The sequence below is a fragment of the Salvelinus namaycush genome, chromosome 16 (genome assembly GCF_016432855.1).
Source record: "Salvelinus namaycush isolate Seneca chromosome 16, SaNama_1.0, whole genome shotgun sequence".
In the NCBI taxonomy this organism is placed as follows: Eukaryota; Metazoa; Chordata; class Actinopteri; order Salmoniformes; family Salmonidae; genus Salvelinus; species Salvelinus namaycush.
This window is the reverse complement of record NC_052322.1, coordinates 22,535,263-22,559,183: the sequence shown is the minus strand read 5'-3', so window position 1 is coordinate 22,559,183 and position 23,921 is coordinate 22,535,263. Positions and strand designations below refer to the sequence as shown.

Sequence of the window (23,921 nt, the reverse complement as noted above, 5' to 3'; positions counted from 1 at the left end):
GTACTTCTCCACAACTTTGTCCCTGACCTGTTTGGAGAGCTCCTTGGTCTTCATGGTGCCGCTTGCTTGGTGGTGCCCCTTGCTTAGTGGTTTTTTTCCCATTTCACTTCACCAGTTTGGACTATTTTGTTATAGGGATAGGCGTTCCGCTAGCGACCCACCACGACAACATCCGGTGAAATTGCAGAGCGCCAAATTCAAAATACAGAAATACTCATTATAAACATTCATAAAAGATTTAAGTGTTATACATCGGTTTAAAGATTAACTTGATGTTAATCTAGCCGCTGTGTCAGATTTCAAAAAGGCTTTACGGCGAAAGCATACCATGCGATTATCTGAGGACAGCACCCCGCTTACAAAAGCATACAAACATTTTCAAGCCAAGTAGAGGAGTCACGAAAGTCAGAAATAGCGATAAAAGTAATCACTTTCCTTTGATGATCTTCATCTGGTTGCAGTCACAAGAGTCCATGTTACACAATAAATGTTAGTTTTGTTCAATAAAGTCCCTCTTTATTTTGTTGGCGCGTTTTGTTCAGTAATCCACTGGCTCAAAGGCGGTCACAACGTGCAGACGAATACATCCTAATAGTACCGGTAAAGTTTGTCGAAACATGTCAAACGATGTTTAGAATTAATCCTCAGGTTGTCTATTGTCTAAATAATCTATAATATTTCAACCGGACAATAGCGTATTCAATAGAAAGGAAAAACAACGAAGGGTGCGCAATCGGTCATGCGCGCAAACCAGCTCTGCTTCATTCTACAGTCCACTTAAAAAATGGTCTCATTCTTCTTCATTTTTCAGAAAACAAGCCTGAAACAATGTCTAAAGACTGTTGACATCTAGTGGAAGCCATAGGAGCTGCAATCTGGGCCCTAACCCATTACATACTGTATAGGCATTCAATATAAAAGTACCCACATCAAAAATATCCCACTTCCTGGATGGATTTTCCTCAGGTTTTTGCGTGCCATATCAGTTCTGTTATACTCACAGACATTTTTAACAGTTTTGGAAACTTTAGAGTGTTCTCTATCCAAATCTATCAATTATATGCATATCCTAGCTTCTGGGCCTGAGTAACAGGCAGTTTACTTTGGGCACCTCAGTCATCCAAACTTCCGAATACTGCCCCCTATCCCAAAAATTTTAAATGAAATCCAGATATATCCACTTCCGGGTTGGAGCGAGCAGTCGCACTTCGCTTCGCTCCACAGGTAATATTACATTTCATTACAGTACAACGGTTTGATTTGTTTGATCTGAGCAATTTTTCTTAGCTAGCTACATAGCCGTCTTTGTATCAAAGATAATTGTGTAGTTTAGAGTAATTATCGAGGTTAGCTAGCCAGCTATTTTCGTCCTTCTAACGTAGTCAACACTGCTAGCTAGCCAGCTAGCCAACTTCTACCGAATAGCAGCACTGTAGAAACTATTACATCACAACGGAACGACTTGATTAGTGTAGTGTTAGCTAGCTACATAGTTATCTTTGCTGTCTTTGTATCTAAGATAATTGCGTAGTTTAGAGTAATTATCGAGGTTAGCTAGCCAGCTATTTTCGTCCTTCTAACGTAGTCAACACTGCTAGCTAGCCAGCTAGCCAACTTCTACCGAATAGCAGCACTGTAGAAACTATTACATCACAACGGAACGACTTGATTAGTGTAGTGTTAGCTAGCTACATAGTTGTCTTTGCTGTCTTTGTATCTAAGATAATTGTGTAGTTTAGAGTAATTATCGAGGTTACCTAGCCAGTTATCGAGGTTACCTAGCCAGCTACACTTTCAAACAAAGTCAACAACGCAGCCACTGCTAGCTAGCCTACTTCACCAGCCAGCAGTACTGTATCATTTTAATCATTTTAGTCAATAAGATTTTTGCAACGTAAGCTTAACTTTCTGAACATTCGAGACGTGTAGTCCACTTGTCATTCCAATCTCCTTTGCATTAGCGTAGCCTCTTCTGTAGCCTGTCAACTATGTGTCTGTCTATCCCTGTTCTCTCCTCTCTGCACAGACCATACAAACGCTTCACACCGCGTGGCCGCTGCCACTCTAACCTGGTGGTCCCAGCGCGCACGACCCACGTGGAGTTCCAGGTCTCCGGCAGCCTCTGGAACTGCCGATCTGCGGCCAACAAGGCAGAGTTCATCTCAGCCTATGCTTCCCTCCAGTCCCTTGACTTCTTGGCACTGACGGAAACATGGATTACCACAGATAACACTGCTACTCCTACTGCTCTCTCCTCGTCTGCCCACGTGTTCTCGCACACCCCGAGAGCTTCTGGTCAGCGGGGTGGTGGCACTGGGATCCTCATCTCTCCCAAGTGGACATTCTCTCTTTCTCCCCTGACCCATCTGTCTATCGCCTCCTTTGAATTCCATGCTGTCACAGTTACCAGCCCTTTCAAGCTTAACATCCTTATCATTTATCGCCCTCCAGGTTCCCTTGGAGAGTTCATCAATGAGCTTGACGCCGTGATAAGTTCCTTTCCTGATGGCGGCTCACCTCTCACAGTTCTGGGTGACTTTAACCTCCCCACGTCTACCTTTGACTCATTCCTCTCTGCCTCCTTCTTTCCACTCCTCTCCTCTTTTGACCTCACCCTCTCACCTTCCCCCCCTACTCACAAGGCAGGCAATACGCTTGACCTCACCTTTACTAGATGCTGTTCTTCCACCAATCTCATTGCAACTCCCCTCCAAGTCTCCGACCACTACCTTGTATCCTTTTCCCTCTCGCTCTCATCCAACACTTCCCACTCTGCCCCTACTCGGATGGTATCGCGCCGTACCAACCTCCGCTACTCTCTCCTCTTCCATCCTATCATCTCTTCCCTCTGCTCAAACCTTCTCCAACCTATCTCCTGATTCTGCCTCCTCAACCCTCCTCTCCTCCCTTTCTGCATCCTTTGACTCTCTATGTCCCCTATCCTCCAGGCCGGCTCGGTCCTCCCCTCCTGCTCCGTGGCTCGACGACTCATTGCGAGCTCACAGAACAGGGCTCCGGGCAGCCGAGCGGAAATGGAGGAAAACTCGCCTCCCTGCGGACCTGGCATCCTTTCACTCCCTCCTCTCTACATTTTCCTCTTCTGTCTCTGCTGCTAAAGCCACTTTCTACCACTCTAAATTCCAAGCATCTGCCTCTAACCCTAGGAAGCTCTTTGCCACCTTCTCCTCCCTCCTGAATCCTCCTCCCCCTCCCCCCCCCCCCTCCTCCCTCTCTGCGGATGACTTCGTCAACCATTTTGAAAAGAAGGTCGACGACATCCGATCCTCGTTTGCTAAGTCAAACGACACCGCTGGTTCTGCTCACACTGCCCTACCCTGTGCTTTGACCTCTTTCTCCCCTCTCTCTCCAGATGAAATCTCGCGTCTTGTGACGGCCGGCCGCCCAACAACCTGCCCGCTTGACCCTATCCCCTCCTCTCTTCTCCAGACCATTTCCGGAGACCTTCTCCCTTACCTCACCTCGCTCATCAACTCATCCTTGACCGCTGGCTACGTCCCTTCCGTCTTCAAGAGAGCGAGAGTTGCACCCCTTCTGAAAAAACCTACACTCGATCCCTCCGATGTCAACAACTACAGACCAGTATCCCTTCTTTCTTTTCTCTCCAAAACTCTTGAACGTGCCGTCCTTGGCCAGCTCTCCTGCTATCTCTCTCAGAATGACCTTCTTGATCCTAATCAGTCAGGTTTCAAGACTAGTCATTCAACTGAGACTGCTCTTCTCTGTGTCACGGAGGCGCTCCGCACCGCTAAAGCTAACTCTCTCTCCTCTGCTCTCATCCTTCTAGACCTATCGGCTGCCTTTGATACTGTGAACCATCAGATCCTCCTCTCCACCGTCTCCGAGTTGGGCATCTCCGGCGCGGCCCACGCTTGGATTGCGTCCTACCTGACAGGTCGCTCCTACCAGGTGGCGTGGCGAGAATCTGTCTCCGCACCACGTGCTCTCACCACTGGTGTCCCCCAGGGCTCTGTTCTAGGCCCTCTCCTATTCTCGCTATACACCAAGTCACTTGGCTCTGTCATATCCTCACATGGTCTCTCCTATCATTGCTATGCAGACGACACACAATTAATCTTCTCCTTTCCCCCTTCTTATAACCAGGTGGTGAATCGCATCTCTGCATGTCTGGCAGACATATCAGTGTGGATGACGGATCACCACCTCAAGCTGAACCTCGGCAAGACGGAGCTGCTCTTCCTCCCGGGGAAGGACTGCCCGTTCCATGATTTCCATGATTTTCATGCCTTACCTTGGACGAGCTTCTGTTGTTGGCACTCCAATATGTCCCATAAACATCACAAATGGTCCTTTTGTTCGATTAATTCCGTCGATATATATCCAAAATGTCAATTTATTTGGCGCGTTTGATCCAGAAAAACACCGGTTCCAAATTGTGAAATGTGACTACAAAATATCTCAAAGGTTACCTGTAAACTTTGCCAAAAAATGTCAAACTACTTTTGTAATACAACTTTAGGTATTTTGTAACGTAAATAATCGATAAAATTGAAGACGGGATGATCTGTGTTCAATACAGGATTAAAACCAACTGTAGCTAGCTTTCTGGTCACGGCTTCTAACAAACAGGACACTTCAAGTGACCCTCGTTCAAGATGGCCGTACTTCTTCATTACACAAAGGAAAAACCCTCAACCAATTTCTAAAGACTGCTGACATCCAGTGGAAGCGGTAGGAACTGCAAGAAGGTCCCTTAGAAATCTGGTTTCTCAATGAAAAATCATTGAAAAGAGAGTGACCTCAAAAGAAAAAAATCTGAATGGTTTGTCCTCGGGGTTTCGCCTGCTAAATAAGTTCTGTTATACTCACAAACATTATTCAAACAGTTTTAGAAACTTCAGAGTGTTTTCTATCCAAATCTACTAATAATATGCATATCTTATCTTCTGGGGATGAGTAGCTGGCAGTTTAATTTGGGCATGCTTTTTATCCAAAATTCCGAATGCTGCCCCCTACCCAAGAGAAGTTAAAGCATGATTTAGTGAAGTAGCAGAACATTTGTTGAATGAGCAACTTAATGAGCATCGTGAGCCTCAAAAGTTTGATGAAATTACATATCTTTCAGTCTACTGTTATTTATACTGAACCAAAATATAAAATGCAACAATTTCTAAGATTTTACTGAGTTAAAGTTCATATAAAGGAAATCTCATTTTTGTAAGTAATTAGGCCTAACTGTCCTCTCCAAATTTGGCTGAAATTAAGCCCGAAACGGTTTGAGAAATATGATTGGTTGGCGATAGGCCAATGACATTACTTTTTGTCTTGCGCTGCGCAGAATATCAGATCTCAACAACAACTGGAGAACTGGGCTTCACCAGTAGGCTTAGTCTACCACATCCTTATGATATATGTATTTTCATAAGAGCAACGTGACTGCAAGGGACAGGTCGGAAAGTATGACTCAAATACGGGACAAATTAACCTTTTATTCTAAATGAGTGGTGTTTGTTGATTTGTTGATAAAATGCGGGACATGATTGTTTGGTTGCGGAACGCAGAGCCAAAATGAGGGATTATCCTGCACAATCCGGAACATGTGGCCACCCTAGTCGGATCTGGATCACCTCGGATCTGAATTGAATATTTATTTTTTTAAATGTAATGCCCGGATTTTGTTGGAGACAGGTTACGGGTAAAAAATGTATGAATCCTATTCGGTACGGATCTCAATTTTGGCATATGAGAAGAACGCCACCAGGGACCTCACAATACAATATTATCATGATACTAAGGTGCCGATACGATATGCAATGCGATTCTCACAATTCTGTATGTATTGCGACTCAATACTACATTTCTATTGCGATTTGATGTTCCAAACATATTGCTGACTATATGTCTGCTGCAGAAAGACAAGAGAACATGAGAAAGCAAGTTTTGATCATTCAGATAAATAAAAGTGCTGAAAATATGTTGGGTCAGTTTAAAAATTAGATGGAGAACGAGGATGAAAAATACCAGAGTTTTGGCGCAGGTACAGCCAACTAGCGCTAGCTACAAACTAATCAAATATCAATATAATATCATCCCCCAAAAATATTGCGATATGTCACTATCGATGCTTTTCTCCATCACAAGGCAATGTTTGAGCTTTTCCGGCAGATGTTGTCTAAGACCCCATTTCCATCTGTTTGACCAGAAATCAAAGCCTTAGCTTATTCCACATTTTTAAGATGGGAAATGGTAGAAAAGTGTATATACGCCTTAATTTCTCAAAAGTATTGGCTCTTAGCTTTAATTTAACACCCAATTTAACATGCTCCTATGAACTTTACATATTGATGCTCATGGGTCCTTTTAGATGGAAATGCCCTGTAAATAACAGTGATATATCCTCTAAGCCAGCCTCCGTTAACGATTGCTAAACTAAGGTAAACAGGTGAACCACTCCACCACCTCAACCATTCCTCCTAATCTATATCCCAGTCACAATACTGGTGTGTCATTGACTCTAGAAGAAGTGGTCACCAACCAGTCGATCGATCCAGTCGATCTTCAAGGCATTCCTAGTCGATCACCAAACATTTCTGTAGAAAAGCCAACGATAACAGCTGTGATAAAGGCTTGTGCTCCTTTTTTGGGGTAGGGGTTGCGCTGTTGCGGTAGGTGCACTTGATTCATAAGCCCTGCGCATTGGGTAAGCAAAGTGTTCCCATTTTAAACCATTTCATTTGTTAAAAAAAAAAAAAAAAAAAAACTCTGCCTACCCGGTGGACCGGGAGATATGTGGCTAAATCGAGCGCGCCTACTGCGCTGGCCAATCAGATAGCTCAAATCACCTACAGAGCTTCCACGACCCCGGCCACAGCAGTTTAATACTAGCCTACGTAAGATTGAATAACTTTTAAAACCATGACCACAGAGAGAGTGCCAAAGAATACAGCAAAGAGCTGCTGTTTTTATGAGTTCATGTTGGATTGTTTTATTCAGCACTATCAGTGTTTTTATTCAACACTATTACAAAACGCGCCTCTCCCTATTTCCACTCTCGCTGGAGCTACAATGAATGAGTAGCTAAGTGTTTCGATAGCCCTGTGTTTTTATTATTATTATTATTAGCAGCTCGTTGTGTTTATTTTAACTTCGAGGAATATTTCACTTTCTCTGGTCATAGGAACAACAGGAATTTGTGCATGAGGCAGATGCGGTGCGACTTGAGTTTCGCCATCAGGTGGTAGACAGTGTCACCTCTCTCTGGTCAGTCTCACCGGAGGAAAGGACAGAACAGGGACCATGAGAAGCGGACCCCCTGCTGCTCTCTCCCTCCCTCCGCTGAGACTAATGTCGTGTTCAAAACAACTGGGAACTCAGAAATCTCTGACTTCAGTGCGTTCAAGACAACTGGGGAACTCTGAAAAAACTAGATCCGACTGGGAAAAATCGTTTTTAATGGTCATCCAACTCGGAATTCCAAGTCAGAAACTCTGGCATCTTTCTAGAGCTCCGACTTTCCGATCTGAAGATCATTGACGTCCTGATTTGACCTTGTTTTTTTTCTGTGTTCCCAGTTGTCTTGAAAGCACCATGACCATCAGATGCAGGTACCATCAGTCCAGTAAAATAAAAAAGCTCATTGTTTGCAAATTATAATCAGCTGTGCCTCGCAAGTGCTACACCAACTGATATATTTTGCAATCAAAGCTTGAGTTTTGAAATATAATAAAAATGGTCTGAGAAGAACAATATTGGACGCCAGGCATATAGCCAATAAACTGTGATAATGCATTAGGCCTACTGCACCAACCCCATTCTTACAGAACTGTTTTTATTAGGTTAAAGGACTACATTCACTCCACAAGACCACTTTAGCAACCCATAATGAAATGTCCATGTCTGAAAATAGACTGTTACCCTACACGTCTCCCCTTTGACCACCTCCTCCCTCCGCTGACCTCAATCAAGCCATGAACTTTCTCAACCTTCAGTCTCTTGAAGCTACACATGTTGATTAATGATCTTTGTTTTTAAATAGCTTGCTTTTTGTTGTTGCTTTACAGCACTTTGAGATTTCTTTATCTCATGAATAGCGCTTTAAAAGTTGAATAAATTATATTATTACACTGCCTCCTGGAGAGCTACTGGGTATGCATGGTTTTGTTCCATCCTTTAGAGCAGGGCTGGACAAAAGCCTGCACACTCAGTAGCTTTGATGTACACTAACCCAGATCAATAATGAGGGAGAAAAAAAGGTATTCAAAACACAGCATCCAACACATCCTAGCTGGGGATCCAACCCTTTTAACAATGCCGTGCATTTTAATATATTCTGGTGAAAAGAATAAATAGGCTGTAGTCGAACACCACACAGACCATCAGGGTATTCATTAAAACTAGGCCACAGCAATGTTTTGGGGATTAGCATTGTTTTGAGGTACAACAATTCGAGGGCTTATTCAACCCATAATGGCGTGGCTATGAATGAAAGGGAGAACAAAATGTATCCTGGAAAAGTGTTATGTCTTTGATTTTAATTTTTTTTTTTTAAAGGTTTCAAGCCATCTACCAGTCAATATGAAATATGCTGAGTAAAACCATGTTTTAGTTCCAAAGTGAGCTTCCCTTGTCCATCAACCAGGATCAAGGCACATCATGGACAGTGATCACTCACAGATGTGCTCATAGCCTGCAGAGATCCTATGCTAACTGAAATTTTAATGGTTTCGTACACAGTTTATCAGCTGACCGCACCACTCTCTGGGGAGCCCTGTGGTTGCGGACAATGAAAATGCCATACCAGGCGGTGATACATCCGGACAGAATGCTCTCAATGGTGGATTTGTAGAAGTTTGTGAGGGTCTTAGGGGCCAAGTCGAATTTCTTCAGCCTCCTGAGGTAGAAGAGACGCCCGTTGTGCCTTCTTCATCACACTGTAGGTGTGAAGGTATAATTTCAGGTTCTCAGTGAAGTCCACGCAAAAGAACTTGAAGCTTTTGACCCTCTCCACTGCGGCCCGTCGATGTGGATTGGGGCGTGCTCTCTCTGCTGTCTCCTGTAGTCCACAATCCGCTCCTTCCTTTTGTTGACATTGAGGGAGAGGTTATTTTCCTGGCACCACTCTGCCAGGGCTCTCACCTCCTCCCTGTAAGCCTTCTCATCGTTGTTGGTAATCAGCCCAACAATGTCGTCAGCAAAGTTGATGATTGAGTTGGAGATGTGCATGGCTACGCCGTCAAGGGTGAACAGGAAGTACAGGAGGGGGCTGAGCATGCACCCCTGTGGGGCTACCGTGTTGAGGATCAGCGTGGCAGAGGTGTTGTTGCCTACCTTCACCACCTGGGGTCGGCCCGTCAGGAAGTCCAGGACCCAGTTTCACATGGAGGGGTTCAGACCCAGGACCCTGAGCTTAGTGATGAGTTTGGCGGGGCACTATGGTGTTGAAGGCTGAGCTGTAGTCAATGAACAGCATTCTTAGATAGGTATGTCCAGGTGGGTTAGGGCAGTGTGCAGTGCAATGGCCATTGCGTCATCCATTAATCTGTTGGGGTGGTATGCAAATTGTTGTGGATCTAGGGTGTCAGGTAATATGGAAGAGATATGTTTAGTACTACAGTGTGTGGGAGTCCACACAAACTACCTGAGGGCTAAGCTTTGAACACAACTCGAGTGTTTCACTTGATGCCTGTTGCTCACAGGCCCCATGTAAAATCCAGGGAAGTATGTCAATCCTCCCTCTTCTCAAAATCGAAATACTCCAGAATAACTCATGAGGAGCTGGAAAGGATGCTGTTTAGCTGTTTTCAGTACAGTGCTAGTCAGTGTTTTCAATAGTCTCATGTCCAATAGGGTTGAAGACAAGGAATATTGCTGAGGAACGTGGAGTGGTCAAAAAAGCAACATTTTGTTATAGCCAAGGTTTAAGACTTGTCATATCCCTTTCTACTGATCTTTTGCCACAAGATAGGGCCTAGATCTGGTCAATTTTAGGCCAAGATGTTATCTTCCTGTTTTATATGATATGCACAGCCAAAACAGGGCTCCCGGTCATCTCAGTAACAGAGCCTGTCACTAGCGGTGATGTGTCCAGCGCTTGGTTGACCCTGGTGATTTTGATTCTGTTGTCATTCTTCCCAGAGAAAGACCATGATTGAGTGAGAGTTAAGGAATGGATTGGGTGGAAATTGGACATAACAGAATTGAGCACTGATGTTGACCACTCGGTTTGGCCAACAAAACAGTGCCACAACAAGACAGCTGACTGGGTTGGGCAGTTCCACAGGGCCAGGGAGTTGCTGAGTGGGTAACATGGAACTGACCTAGAGGACAAACTCAAACATGATGTCTGCATCTTCCAAACACTTGCAGCACTGAAACGGCAAGGCTAGCTATTCTATTCCAGCACAGTTTCTCTTGTGTGCTAACACTCCAAGAGAGTTATGTTTTCTGACAAGTCCTTATTATAGTTTATGTAAGGAGGGGGAATGAAACAGTCATACCTAATGCAGGCCATGTGTCATACTAATGCACTCGCAGTCTTGAAGAAGCTACAGTCCAAAGCAACATTGTGTCTCTGGCGAAATAAAGCCCTAAGCCACACCAAAGGCTGAATACAATTACCAATAATAACAGATGTATTTTATTTCCCGCTTTTCGTTACAAAGAGAATCTCAAAGAAGCTTGAAAAACAAAATGTAGGGTTGCAGGTCTTGACTTAGGCAATGGTTTTCCACAGCTGATAGTCAGTGTTGATAGTGATAGCCGAATGTCATAGTACAGGGAGGGAGAAGCATCAGTTGGATAGAAGACCCGGAGCTCTTCAGGCTAATTCCTGAAGACAAAATCAATGAATAAGCCATCATTCTAATTTTGTCCCATAACAGGGAAAAAAGGTTAGGATATTTACCATTTGTCAGAATGCAATTGAGAGGCTACAGTATGCTCTCAATGCCATTGTGAATTTGCTCTTTTACCTCCTATCTAGTGAACAATCTGATTTATTTAACAGTCACCACAATTGGAAAACAGAGCAAAGCAAAACATGTGTCAAACTGACATACTGGAGTTAGGCCAATGCCTCTTAGCCTTTGCCCCATACAGCGGAGCTGAGTGAGCTCTCAACAAATTTCACCACAAAAACCCTGCCCTTACTGACAGAGAGTGAGAGTAATTGCCAGGCATGCAAGAAGAGAGAACTGTCAGAGTTAGACCTAAACCGGTATGGCTGCAAACAAAAGCTTGACGCTTCTACGTAACTCTAAATGCAAAGGTGTGCAACTGTAGGCTAAGTGGGATGCAGCCTAGCCTTCCCTATGGCTATTGTCTGATACACACAACCACGACAGTATGAGTAACCGTCTCTCATCTATTCCAAGCATCACACTGTTCTTCTCCCTAAATTCCCTTTCCACTCAGTTTCTCCTTCACTCAATTGCGTTCCGAACGCTCTCTCCACACGCTGCTGAATGCGCACACAAGCTCCCGTTAGGCCTACAGAAATAAATGCATATAAAAACGTATCTGATGGGATACACAAGCTACATACCTTGCGAAATAACTTTATTTTTTTTACAAATTCAAAATGGACTGGTTGACTGAAGTAAGAAAATGTGTTCCAACAACGAGCTGCAGTTTTGAAACAAATCAGCTTAAGCTACTTTGCGAACTGCTAGTGCCATTTAGAATTGGTTAGGCTACGCTATAACCCACTCCTAAACATGTACTGAACAAAAATATAAACGCAACATGTAAAGTGTTGGTCCCATGTTTCATGAGCTGAAATAAAAGATCCAAGAAATTTTCCATATGCACAAAAAGCTTATTTCTCTCACATTTTGTGCACACATCTGTTTACATCCCTGTTAGTGAGCATGCACGCTTTGAGGGAGCGTGCAATTGGCATGCTAACTGCAGGAATCTCCACCGTAGCTGTTACCAGAGAACTGAATGTTAATTTCTCTACCATAAGCCGCCTCCAACCGACTGATATTGCCAAGTACTTTAATGATTTTTTCATTGGCAAGATTAGCAAACTTAAGCATGACATACCAGCAACAAACGCTGACACTACACATCCAAGTATATCTGACCAAATTATGAAAGACAAAAATTGTCATTTTGAATTACGTGAGTGTGGAAGAGGTGAAAACATTATTGTTGTCTATCAACAATGACAAACTACCGAGGTCTTGACAACTTTGATGGAAAATTACTGAGGATAATAGCGGACGATATTGCCACTCCTATTTGCCACATCTTCAATTTAAGCCTACTAGAAAGTGTGTGCCCTCATGCCTGGAGGGAAGCAAAAGTAATTCCGCTACCTAAGAATAGTAAAGCCCCCTTTACTGGCTCAAAAATCAGACCAATCAGTCTGTTACCAACCCTTAGTAAAGTTCTGGGAAAAATTGTCTTTGACCAGATACAATGCTATTTTACAGTAAACAAATTAACAAAAGACTTTCAGGACGCTTATAGCGAAGGACATTCAACAAGCACTTACACGAATGACTGATGATTGGCTGAGAGAAATTGATGATAAAAAGATTGTGGGGGCTGTTTTGTTAAGACTTTAGTACAGCTTTTGACATTATTGATCAGAGTCTACTGCTGGAAAAACTCATGTGTTATGGCTCTACATCCCCTGCTTTATTGTGGATAAAGAGTTACCTGTCTAACAGAACACAGATTGTGTTCTTTAATGGAAGCCTCTGCAACATAATCCAGGTAGAATCAGTTATTCCCCAGGGCAGCTGTCTAGGCCCCTTACTTTTTTCAAACTTTACTAACGACATGCCACTGGCATTGAGTAAAGCCACTTAACAAAGAGCCTCAGTTTCAGAATGGGTGGCAAGGAATAAGTTAGTCCTAAATATGTCAAAATCTAAAAGCATTGTATTAGGGACAATACAATGCTAAGATGGGGAGAAGTCTGTCCATAATAAAGCGCTGCTCTACCTTCTTAACTGCACTATCAACAAAGCAGGTCGTACAGGCTCTAGTTTTGTTGTACCTGGACAACTGTTCAGACATGTGGTCAGGTGCTACAAAGAGGGACTTAGTAAAACTGCAATTGGCTCAGAACAGGGCTGCACGGCTGGCCCTTGGATGTACACAGAGAGCAAACATTAATGTAAATCTCTCCTGGCTCAAAGTGGAGGAGAGATTGACTTCACCACTACTTGTATTTGTGAGAGGTATTGACATGTTGAAAGCACCGAGCTGTCTGTTTGAATGACTAGCACAAATCTCAGACACCCATGTATACCCCACAAGACATGCCACCAGAGGTCTCTTCACAGTCCCCAAGTCCAGAACAGACTATGGGAGGCGCACAGTACTACATAGAGCCATGACAACAGTCGTGGCCAAAAGTTTTGAGAATGACACAAATATTAATTTCCACAAAGTTTGCTTCTTCACTGTCTTTAGATATTTTTGTCAGATGTTACTATGGAATACTGAAGTATAATTACAAGCATTTCATAAGTGTCAAAAGCTTTTATTGACAATTACATGAAGTTGATGCAAAGAGTCAATATTTGCAGTGTTGACCCTTCTTTTTCAAGACCTTTGAAATCTGCCCTGGCATGCTGTCAATTAACTTCTGGGCCACATCCTGACTGATGGCAGCCCATTCTTGCATAATCAATGCTTGGAGTTTGTCAGAATTTGTGTGTTTTTGTTTGTCCACCCGCCTCTTGAGGATTGACCATAAGTTCTAAATGGGATTAAGGTCTGGGGAGTTTCCTGGCCATGGACCCAAAATATCGATGTTTTTTTCCCCGAGCCACTTAGTTATCACTTTTGCCTTATGGCAAGGTGCTCCATCATGCTGCAAAAGGCATTGTTCGTCACCAAACTGTTCCTGGATGGTTGGGAGAAGTTGCTCTCGGAGGATGTGTTGGTACCATTCTTTATTCATGGCTGTGTTCTTAGGCAACATTGTGAGTGAGCCCACTCCCTTAGCTGAGAAGCAACCCCACACATGAATGGTCTCAGGATGCTTTACTGTTGGCATGACACAGGACTGATGGTAGCGCTCACATTGTCTTCTCCAGACAAGCTTTTTCCGGATGCCCCAAACAATCGGAAAGGGGATTCATCAGAGAAAATGACTTTACCCCAGTACTCAGCAGTCCAATCCCTGTACCTTTTGCAGAATATCAGTCTGTCCTTGATGTTTTTCCTGGAGAGAAGTGGCTTCTTTGCTGCCCTTCTTGACACCAGGCCATACTCAAAGTCTTCGCCTCACTGTGCGTACAGATGCACTCACTAGAGGTCGACCGATTAATCGGAATGGCCGATTAATTAGGGCCGATTTCAAGTTTTCATAACAATCGGTAATCTGCATTTTTGGACACCAATCATGGCCGACTACATTTCACTCCACGAGGAGACTGCGTGGCAGGCTGACTACCTGTTACGCGAGTGCAGCAAGGAGCCACGGTAAGGTGCTAGCTAGCATTTAACGTATCTTATAAAAAACAATCAATCTTAACATAATCACTAGTTAACTACACATGGTTGATGATATTACTAGTTTATCTAGCTTGTCCTGCGTTGCATATAATCGATGCGGTGCCTGTTAATTTATTATTGAATCATAGCCTACTTCGCCAAACGGTTATTTAACAAGCGCATTCGCGAACAAGCACTGTCGTTGCACCAATGTGTACCTAACCATAAACATCAACGCCTTTCTTAAAATCAACACACAAGTATATATTTTTTTAAACCTGCATATTTAGTTAATATTGCCTGCTAACATGAATTTCTTTTAACTAGGGAAATTGTGTCACTTCTCTTGCATTCTGTGCAACAGTCAGGCTATATGCAGCAGTTTGGGCCGCCTGGCTCGTTGCGAACTGTGTGAAGACCAACTTCGCCAAACGGGGGATGACTTATCAAAAGCGCATTTGCGGGAAAAAAACACAATCGTTGCACGAATGTACCTAACCATAAACATCAATGCCTTTCTTAAAATCAATACACAGAAGTATATTTTTTGAAACCTTCCTATTTAGTTAAAAGAAATCCAGGTTAGCAGGCAATATTAAACTAGGGAAATTGTGTCACTTCGCTTGCGTTCATTGCACGCAGAGTCAGGGTATATGCAACAGTTTGGGCCGCCTGGCTCGTTGGAAACTAATTTGCCATAATTTTACGTAATTATGACATTACATTGAAGGTTGTGCAATGTAACAAGAATATTTAGACTTATGGATGCCACCCGTTAGATAAAATACGGAGCGGTTCCGTATTTCACTGAAAGAATAATGTTTTGTTTTCTAAATGAGTTTCCGGATTTGACCATATTAATGACCTAAGGCTCGTATTTCTGTGTGTTATTATGTTATAATTAAGTCTATGATTTGATAAAGCAGTCTGAATGAGCGATGGTAGGCAGCAGCACGCTCGTAAGCATTCATTCAAACAGCACTTTCGTGCGTTTTCCAGCAGCTCTTCGCTGTGCTTCAAGCATTGAGTTGTTTATGACTTCAAGCCTATCAACTCCAGAGATTAGGCTGGTGTAACCGATGTGAAATGGCTAGCTAGTTAGCGGGGTGCGCGCTGATAGCGTTTCAAATCGGTGACGTCACTCGCTCTGAGACCTTGAAGTAGTTGTTCCCCTTGCTCTGCAAGGGCAGCGACTTTTGTGGAGCGATGGGTAACGATGCTTCGAGGGTGGCTGTTGTCGATGTGTTCCTGGTTCGAGCCCAGGTAGGGGCGAGGAGAGGAACGGAAGCTATACTGTTACACTGGCAATACTAAAAAGTGCCTATAAGAACATCCAATAGTCAAAGGTATATGAAATACAAAATGGTATAGAGAGAAATAGTCCTATAATAACTACAACCTAAAACTTCTTACCTGGGAATATTGAAGACTCATGTTAAAAGGAACCACCAGCTTTCATATGTTCTCATGTTCTGAGCAAGGAACTTAAACGTTAGCTTTTTTACATGGCACATATTGCACTTTTACTTTCTTCTCCAACACTTTGTTTTTGCATTATTTAAACCAAATTGAACATGTTTCATTATTTATTTGAAGCTAAATTGATTTTATTGATGTATTATATTAAGTTGAAATAAAAGTGTTCATTCAGTAGTGTTATAATTGTGATTATTACAAATAAAATACAAAAAATACAAAAAAAAAGGCAATTTAATCGGTATCGGCTTTTTTTGGTCCTCCAATAATTGGTGTCGGCGTTGAAAAATCATAGATCGGTCGACCTCTAGCACTCACACCTGCCTGCTGCCATTCCCGAGCAAGCTCTGTAATGGTGGTGCCCCGATCCCTTAGCTGAATCAACCATAGGAGACGGTCCTGGCGGTTGCTGGACTTTCTTGGGCACCCTGAAGCCTTCGTCACAACAATTTAACCGCTCTCCTTGAAGTTCTTGATGATCCGATAAATGGTTGATTTAGGCGCAATCTTACTGGCAGCAATATCCTTGCCTGTGAAGCCCTTTTTGTGCAAAGCAATGATGACGGCACGTGTTTCCTTGCAGGTAACCATAGTTGACAGAGGAAGAACAATGATTCCAAGCACCACTCTCCTTTTGAAGCTTCCAGTCTGTTATTCGAACTCAATCAGCATGACAGAGTGATCTCCAGCCTTGTTCTCGTCAACACTCACACCTGTGTTAATGAGAGAATCACTGACCTGATGTCAGCTGGTCCTTTTGTGGCAGGGCTGAAATGCAGTGGAAATGTTTTTGGGGGATTCAGTTCATTTGCATGGCAAAGAGGGACTTTACAATTAATTGCAATTCATCTGATCACTCTTCATAACATTCTGGAGTATTTGCAAATTGCCATCATACAAACTGAGGCAGCAGACTTTGTGAAAATTAATATTTGTGTCATTCTCAACTTTTGGCCACAACTGTACATGGAACTCTATTCCACATCAGGTAACGGATGCAAGCAGTAGAATCAGATATTAAAAAACAGATAAAAATAAACCTTATGGAACAGCGGGGACTGTGAAGCAACACAAACATAGGCACAGACACATGCATACACACACAATAACATACGCAATATACACACGTACACATGGATTTTGTGTTGTAGATATGTGGTGTAGGGGCCTGAGGACACACACATCACTTAGTGTGTTGTGAAATCTGTTATGAATGTATTGTAGTGTTTTTCAAATTGTATAACTGCCTTAATTTTGCCATACCCCAGAAAGAGTAGCTGCTGCATTTTCCCTGGATGGTGCGACAAAACTAGAGCCTGTAGGACCTGCCTTGTTGATAATGCTATTAAGAAGGTAGAGCAGCGGGGTTATGGTAAGGGCAGGCATAAGCTATGGACATCGAACACAATTGCATTTTATCGATGGCAATTTGAATGCAGAGATGCCGTGATGGGATCCAGAGGTCCATTTGTCGTGTCATTCATCCGCCACTATCACCTCATGTTTCTGCATGATAATGCACGACCCCATGTCAAGGATCCCTACACAATTCCTGAAAGCTGAAAATGTCCCAGTTCTTCCATGGCCTGCATACTCACTTGACATGTCCCTCATTGAGCATGTTTGGGATGATCAGGATCAACGTGTACGACAGTGTATTCCCGTTACAGCCAATATCCAGCAACTTCACACAGCTATTGAAGAGTGGGATAACATTCCACAACCCAAAATCAACAGCCTGATCAACTCTATGCGAAGGAGATGTGTCGCACTGCATGAGGCAAATGGTGGTCAAGACACACCTATTTTTTATTATTTGAGTACTCGAGAGAGAGACAAAAGAATTATGGGAGTGCACGAACATGTAAAATGCCCATCCCCATCTGTGACAACAAAAGCCAAAAATTGGACCATCTTCTCAAAATAGCACAGCAGCAGCACTACACTCCAGCAGGCAGGCACACCAACTGATGTTAATTCTATCTCGTGATGAGATCCTTGTGAGGTGTAATGCCAGGTTATTCAAACCACTGTAAGTGAAAACAAATTACACTGAAGGAAGGGCTAACGGCCATTCATCACTGACTTGAAATGACACCCACAGTCAGCAATTGCTCTCATAACCTGACTCAAACGAGGGACAGGAATTTATGAATAGTCCTGAAGCCACCTGAGCTTCATTGTTCTCTATACGGAGTGGCTCCACTCATGGCTGTAACTACAGGTCCGGAACTGGGTAATCTTTTCTAAAAAATAAATAATTGTTTAAGCCCCATTCAGGATCTTATATTGTGCCTATAAATTACTGCTGTCCCGTCCATAGACACTCACTGCTGGCCGGTCCTGAAAAGTCTGCATGTCTGTTGAATGACTGACGGTGATGAGGTCCAAGCAGAACACTTGAAGGTAACGTTAAATATAATAGGTTCCATGCTCTATTACACAGTCACACTCCTGAGAAATGGTACCATCATGCTGGATTCATTTATTTACAGTCAGCAGTATTGATTCATTATGTAAGGTGACTGACATGAATAAAATCTTCCAAGAACGAGACTATGCATCAGCCTTGCTTGGTGTTGCACTAACGTTACTAGCTTGAGAGATTGCCAGCAGATTTATCCAACACAAAAGACAACTAGTGGGCTGTGTAACAAATCATGAATATCCTTCTATCTGGCCATCTTTGGTTGACATGCCTACCTAGTATTACACCTAGCTGGCCCATCCAAGCTTAAAGCAGATGGCTAGCTAACGTTAGCCAAGCTAGCTAGCAATCTTTCTTACCTGGACAAATGTTTCAATATTTGCTTTTTGATTATTCCTGCCATTGCGGTGTTGGTGAGAATAACCAAGCTAAATTATTTATTTGTAGCTAGCTAGCGTATAGGCATAATCTCTTCACATTCCACTCCACCTCTCATCTTCAACGGAATTAAAAACTACCCTTATTCACCACGGGTAATTTGTGTAATTGTATGTTTCCCATAAGACATAGCAAAGACATGCTTTGACACAAATATTGCGTTAGCGCCATCTGCTGAATTTATAACGAACAGCAAGGGATATAACATATAACTGTGTTCAAAGAGACGGAAAACCTTATCGACCAGACAAATAAGTTATAATTTTCGTTTAATAGACCGTTATAAAATAAATGCACAGTCAATAGCATCAGCTCATAAAAATTGTAAAAAAAAATAATAAAAAAATAACAGTTGATACAATGCTTCATCCGACTGGTACTGCCAACTAAAAACAGGCCTTAATACACCTCTATGTGAATGACAAAAACACATTCAACAACCTCCTCATATGTTCCTGTTTTGTCTTTAGCATGTGCCAAGACACCGAACTAACAAGGATGAGCAGGGAAAATTGGAATAAGCAGAGGGGATCATTATAAAATCTGTAGCATAATAAAAATCAAATCCATCCAGGGAAAATGGGTGGGAGTACAGCAAAGGGAAGATGACCAAAACAGTATTATGTAAAGTTAAGTCCTAGAGGCAGATGTAGAGTGGAGAGGGATTGCTAAAAGGTTAGTTCCACAGAATCTGTTACTCACCTTCAAATCTACTTGGTAGTTTGACAAAATTAACAATGTTTCTACGATCAAGTGGCTATATGTAAGGGACTGTAGCACTTGTCAGCGACTTCATTAAATGCTTTAGACCAACTAAAAATCAACCATAGATTTCCCTAATCAAATGACTTTAGGGGAGAAGTGAGAACCTAAGATTTAGTGATCATGTGGAACAAACCCACAGTGTTTATCGGTCTGGCCGTGCCATCATTGGCCGCATCATCATTGGATGACCGGGAGGTCGCATCATGTGATGTCCAGGCATCATCTGCATTCGGCCACCCATTGGAGGTCGCATACCTGAGAATGAAGGAAAGAAAGCATTTACAGGTTATGGTGAGTCATTCCTGTTTTCAGATGATAGTATTTTGTTTTAGATGGTATGTTTTCTCAATACTGGCAAACTCCGAAGCACATTCGTCACTTGTTTGAGTCTATGTATGTACAGTGCATTCAGAAATTATGCAGACCCCTTGACTTTTTCCAAATGTTGTAACGTTACAGCCTTATTCTAAAATTTATTAAATCATTGTTTTCCCTCATTCTACACACAATACCCCATAATGACAATGCGAAAACAGGATTTCAGAAATGTTTGCAGATGTATTAAAAATTAAAAATAAATACCCTATTTACATAAGTATTCAGACCCTTTGCTATGAGACTCAAAATTGAGCTCAGGTGCATCCTGTTTCATTAATCATCCTTGAGATTTTTAAACAACTTGGAGTCCACATGTGGTAAATTCAATTGATTGGACACCTGTCTACACTACCAGTCAAAAGTTTGGACACACCTACTCATTCAAGGGTTTTTCTTTATTTTACTATTTTCTACAATGTAGAATAATAGTGAAGACATCAAAACTATGAAATAACACATATGGAATCATGAACCCCCCCCCAAAAAAAGTAAAATTAAAATATATTTTAGATTTTTCAAAGTAACCATCCTTTGCCTTGATGACAGCTTTGCACACTCTTGGCATTCTCTCAACCAGCTTCACCAGGAATGATATTCCAACAGTCTTGAAGGAGTTCCCACACATGCTGAGCACTTCTTGGCTGCTTTTCCTTCACTCTGCAGTCCAACTCATCCCAAACCATCTCAATTGGGTTGAGGTTGGGTGATTGTGGATGCCAGGTCATCGAATTCTAAATAAATCACCAACAATGTCATCAGCAAAGCACCCCAACACCATCACACCACCTCCTCCATGCTTCACAGTGGGAACCACACATGCAGAGATCATCCGTTCACCTACTCTGCGTCTCACAAAGACACGGCGGTTGGAACCAAAAATCTCACATTTGGACTCAGACCAAAAGGACAGATTTCCACCGGTCTAAAGTCCATTGCTTGTGTTTCTTGGCCCAAGCAAGTCTCTTTTTATTGGTGTCCTTTAGTAGTGGTTTCTTTGCAGCAATTTGAACATGAAGGAAGGCCTGATTCACGCAGTCTCCTCTGAACAGTCGATTTTGAGATGTGACTGTTACTTGAACTTAGAAGCATTTATTTGGGCTGCAATTTTTGAGGTTGGTAACTCTAATGAACATATCCTCTACAACAGAGCTAACTCTGGGTCTTCCTTTCCTGTGGCGGTCGTCATGAGAAGCAGTTCCTTCATAGCGCTTGATGGTTTTTGCGACTGCACTTTTAGAAACTTTCAAAGTTCTTGACATTTTCCGAATTGACTGACCTTCATGTCTTAAAGTAATGATGGACTGTCGTTTCTCTTTGCTTATTTCAGCTGTTCTTTCCATAATATGCAATTGGTCTTTTACCAAATAGGGCTATCTTCTGTATACCACCCCTACCTTGTCACAACAACTGATTCGCTCAAACGTATTAAGGAAAGAAATTCCACAAATTAACAAGGCACACCTGTTAATTGAAATGCATTCAGGGTGACTACCTCATGAAGCTGGTTGAGAGAATGCCAAGAGTGTGCAAAGCTGTCATCAAGGCAAAGGGTGGCTACTTTGAAGAATCTCAAATGTAAAATATATTTTGATATGATTAACACTTTTTTGGTTACTACATGATTCCATGTGTTATTTCATAGTTTTTATGTCTTCACTATTATTCTACAATGTAGAAAATAGTAAAAATAAAGAAAAACCCTTGAATGAATAGGTGTGTCCTAACTTTTGACTGGTACTGTATAGAAGGTCCCACAGTTGACAGCACGTCAGAGAAAAAACCCAAGCCATGAGGTTAAAGGAATTGTCCGTAGAGCTCCGAGACAGGATTGTGTCGAGGCACAGATCTGGGGAAGGGTACCAAAACATTTCTGCACCATTGAAGGTCCCCAAGAACACAGTGGCCTCCATCATTCTTAAATGGAAGAAGTTTGGAACAACCAAGACTCCTCCTAGAGCTGGCCGCCCTGCCAAATTGAGCAATTGGGGGAGACAGGCCTTGGTCAAGGAGGTGACCAAGAACCCGATGGTCACTCTGACAGAGCTCCAGAGTTCCTCTGTGGAGATGGGAGAACCTTCAAGAAAGACCACCATCTCTGCAGCACTCCACCAATCAGGCCTTTATGGTAGAGTTGCCAGATGGAAGCCATTCCTTCACCGTAGGGTGAAGCATGCTGTGGGGATGTTTATGAGAGGCAGGGACTGGGAGAGTAGTCAGGTTTGAGGCAAAGATGAACGGAGCAAAATACAGAGAGATCCTTGATGAAAACCTGCTCCAGAGCGCTCAGGATCTCAGACTCGGCAAATGTTCACCTTCCAACAAGACAACGACCCTAAGCAGACAGCCAAGACAACGCAGGAGTGGCTTCGGGACAAGTCTCTGAATGTCCTTGAGTGGCCCAGCCAGAGCCAGGACTAAAATCCGATGTAACATCTCTGGAGAGACCTGAAAACAGCTGTGCAGCGATGCTCGCCATCCAACCTGGCAGAGCTTGAGAGGATCTGAAGAGAAGAATGGGAGAACCTCCCCAAATACAGGTGTGCCAAGCTTGTAGCGTCATACCCAATAAGACTCGAGGCTGTAATCGCTGCCGAAGGTGCTTCAACAAAGTACTGAGTAAAGGGTCTGAATACTTATACAAATGTGATATTTCCATTTTAGCTTTGCCATTATGAGGTATTGTGTGTAGATTGCTTAGATTTTTTTTATATGTAATATACTTTAGAATAAGGCTGTAACATAACAAAATGTTGGAAAAAGTCAAGGAGTCTGACTACTTTCTGATTGCACTGTACATTACAGAAATAAGTTTGAGGTTATCCTACCTGGACCACCCATCATTCCAGGTGGGGGTGGTCCCATTCCACCCATCATGGGCATCATTGGAGGACCACCCATCTGGGGTGTTGGTAGCATCCCTGGACGTGGTGGGCCATCTATTCGTAAAACATCATTAACAACAACAATGTCATTTTTGTAAATGAGTGGTAAGATTTACTCTCCAACTGAGGAATTTGGCCAAGCTTGGATGTGCTTTTTGCATACTAACAGAAATGTACACGGCACTGGTGCACTTACGGAGGTTTGGTGGAGGGATCATGGCACCCCCTGGAGGTGGGGCTCCTGGAAATGGTGTTGGGGGCATCTTCCCTTGTTGGAAGGCAGCAGCTAAGAGATACAAAATTTGTTAGCCCTCCGGCCCCTTTTCACCTAGGATGGTTATAGTGGCCGAAACACATCAAGGTAACAAAGACAGGTCAAAGTATGTATTTTTCTTGTCTTACTCACTTGTTTTGTCAATGAGGCTCTGTGCTTGTTCTTCCATCCATTTCTGGTAATAGTCTTTTACATTTTCTTTGTGTTTGCGGCCACTGCAGTGTGTTTTCCTCACAGAGGGCTACCAAACACATTACAGCCATCAATGGACACAATGTTGTCCTTGCAACAATCTGAATATACAATAAGGCTAGAGAAGAAACTCATCACATGCAGTTTAAAGACAGAATCAACCACATGCAATCAGTAAAAACTTCTACTACCAATGTTGTGCAGACTTACCGAGTCATGAGTTAGGTAAGTATCACAGTAGTCACAATAAAACCTGATAGATAAACAGACATTGAGCACCAGATCAACTTGATCAGTGTAGGTAAAACCAGAGTATATACTTCAGCTGTCATAATAAAACCAAATCAATGTAAGATCAGGGAGCAAAACAGGAATGCTATGAATGATGCTACACTTCCTTCACAGCCAATAGGGTTGAAGCTCTGGCTGAAGCCGATTGAATTAGCCAACTAACTTCCAATAGTTCTGAACTTCCATTAGATATACATGTCCAGTGTTCATTATGGTAAAATACCTTCAAAATAAATTAAATATGCAACTGAGAGACACAAGATAAAACACTTACTTCGGCATTTCGATCAGCCTGGCTTACACCAAACGTTGAAAAACCCTTTCCCTTTACCGGAAGTTATAAGTAAACAACGACTGCTTT

At 42.7% G+C, this 23,921-nt stretch overlaps 1 protein-coding gene across 1 annotated transcript; it reads right to left on the bottom strand.

Moving 5' to 3' along the window:
• Positions 1–19,030: 19,030 nt before the first annotated feature.
• On the bottom strand, positions 19,031–23,921 carry LOC120061192 (U1 small nuclear ribonucleoprotein C-like). The gene is made up of 6 exons (XM_039010804.1): positions 23,835–23,921; positions 23,480–23,522; positions 23,210–23,318; positions 23,000–23,089; positions 22,747–22,857; positions 19,031–19,798 (listed from the first exon to the last, which is right to left on the bottom strand). The coding sequence occupies exons 1-6, from the start codon at positions 23,840–23,842 to the stop codon at positions 19,686–19,688; spliced, it is 474 nt and encodes a 157-aa protein (XP_038866732.1). The 5' UTR covers positions 23,843–23,921; the 3' UTR covers positions 19,031–19,685.

What these genes read in the sequence shown, in the direction of transcription:
- LOC120061192 (XM_039010804.1), bottom strand. An exon ending in CTTACCTAACTCATGACTCG is followed by an intron (nt 23,319 to 23,479) that starts GTAAGTCTGCAC and finishes TGTGTTTGGTAG; the next exon opens with CCCTCTGTGAGGAAAACACA. An exon ending in GAGCCTCATTGACAAAACAA is followed by an intron (nt 23,090 to 23,209) that starts GTGAGTAAGACA and finishes TGTATCTCTTAG; the next exon opens with CTGCTGCCTTCCAACAAGGG.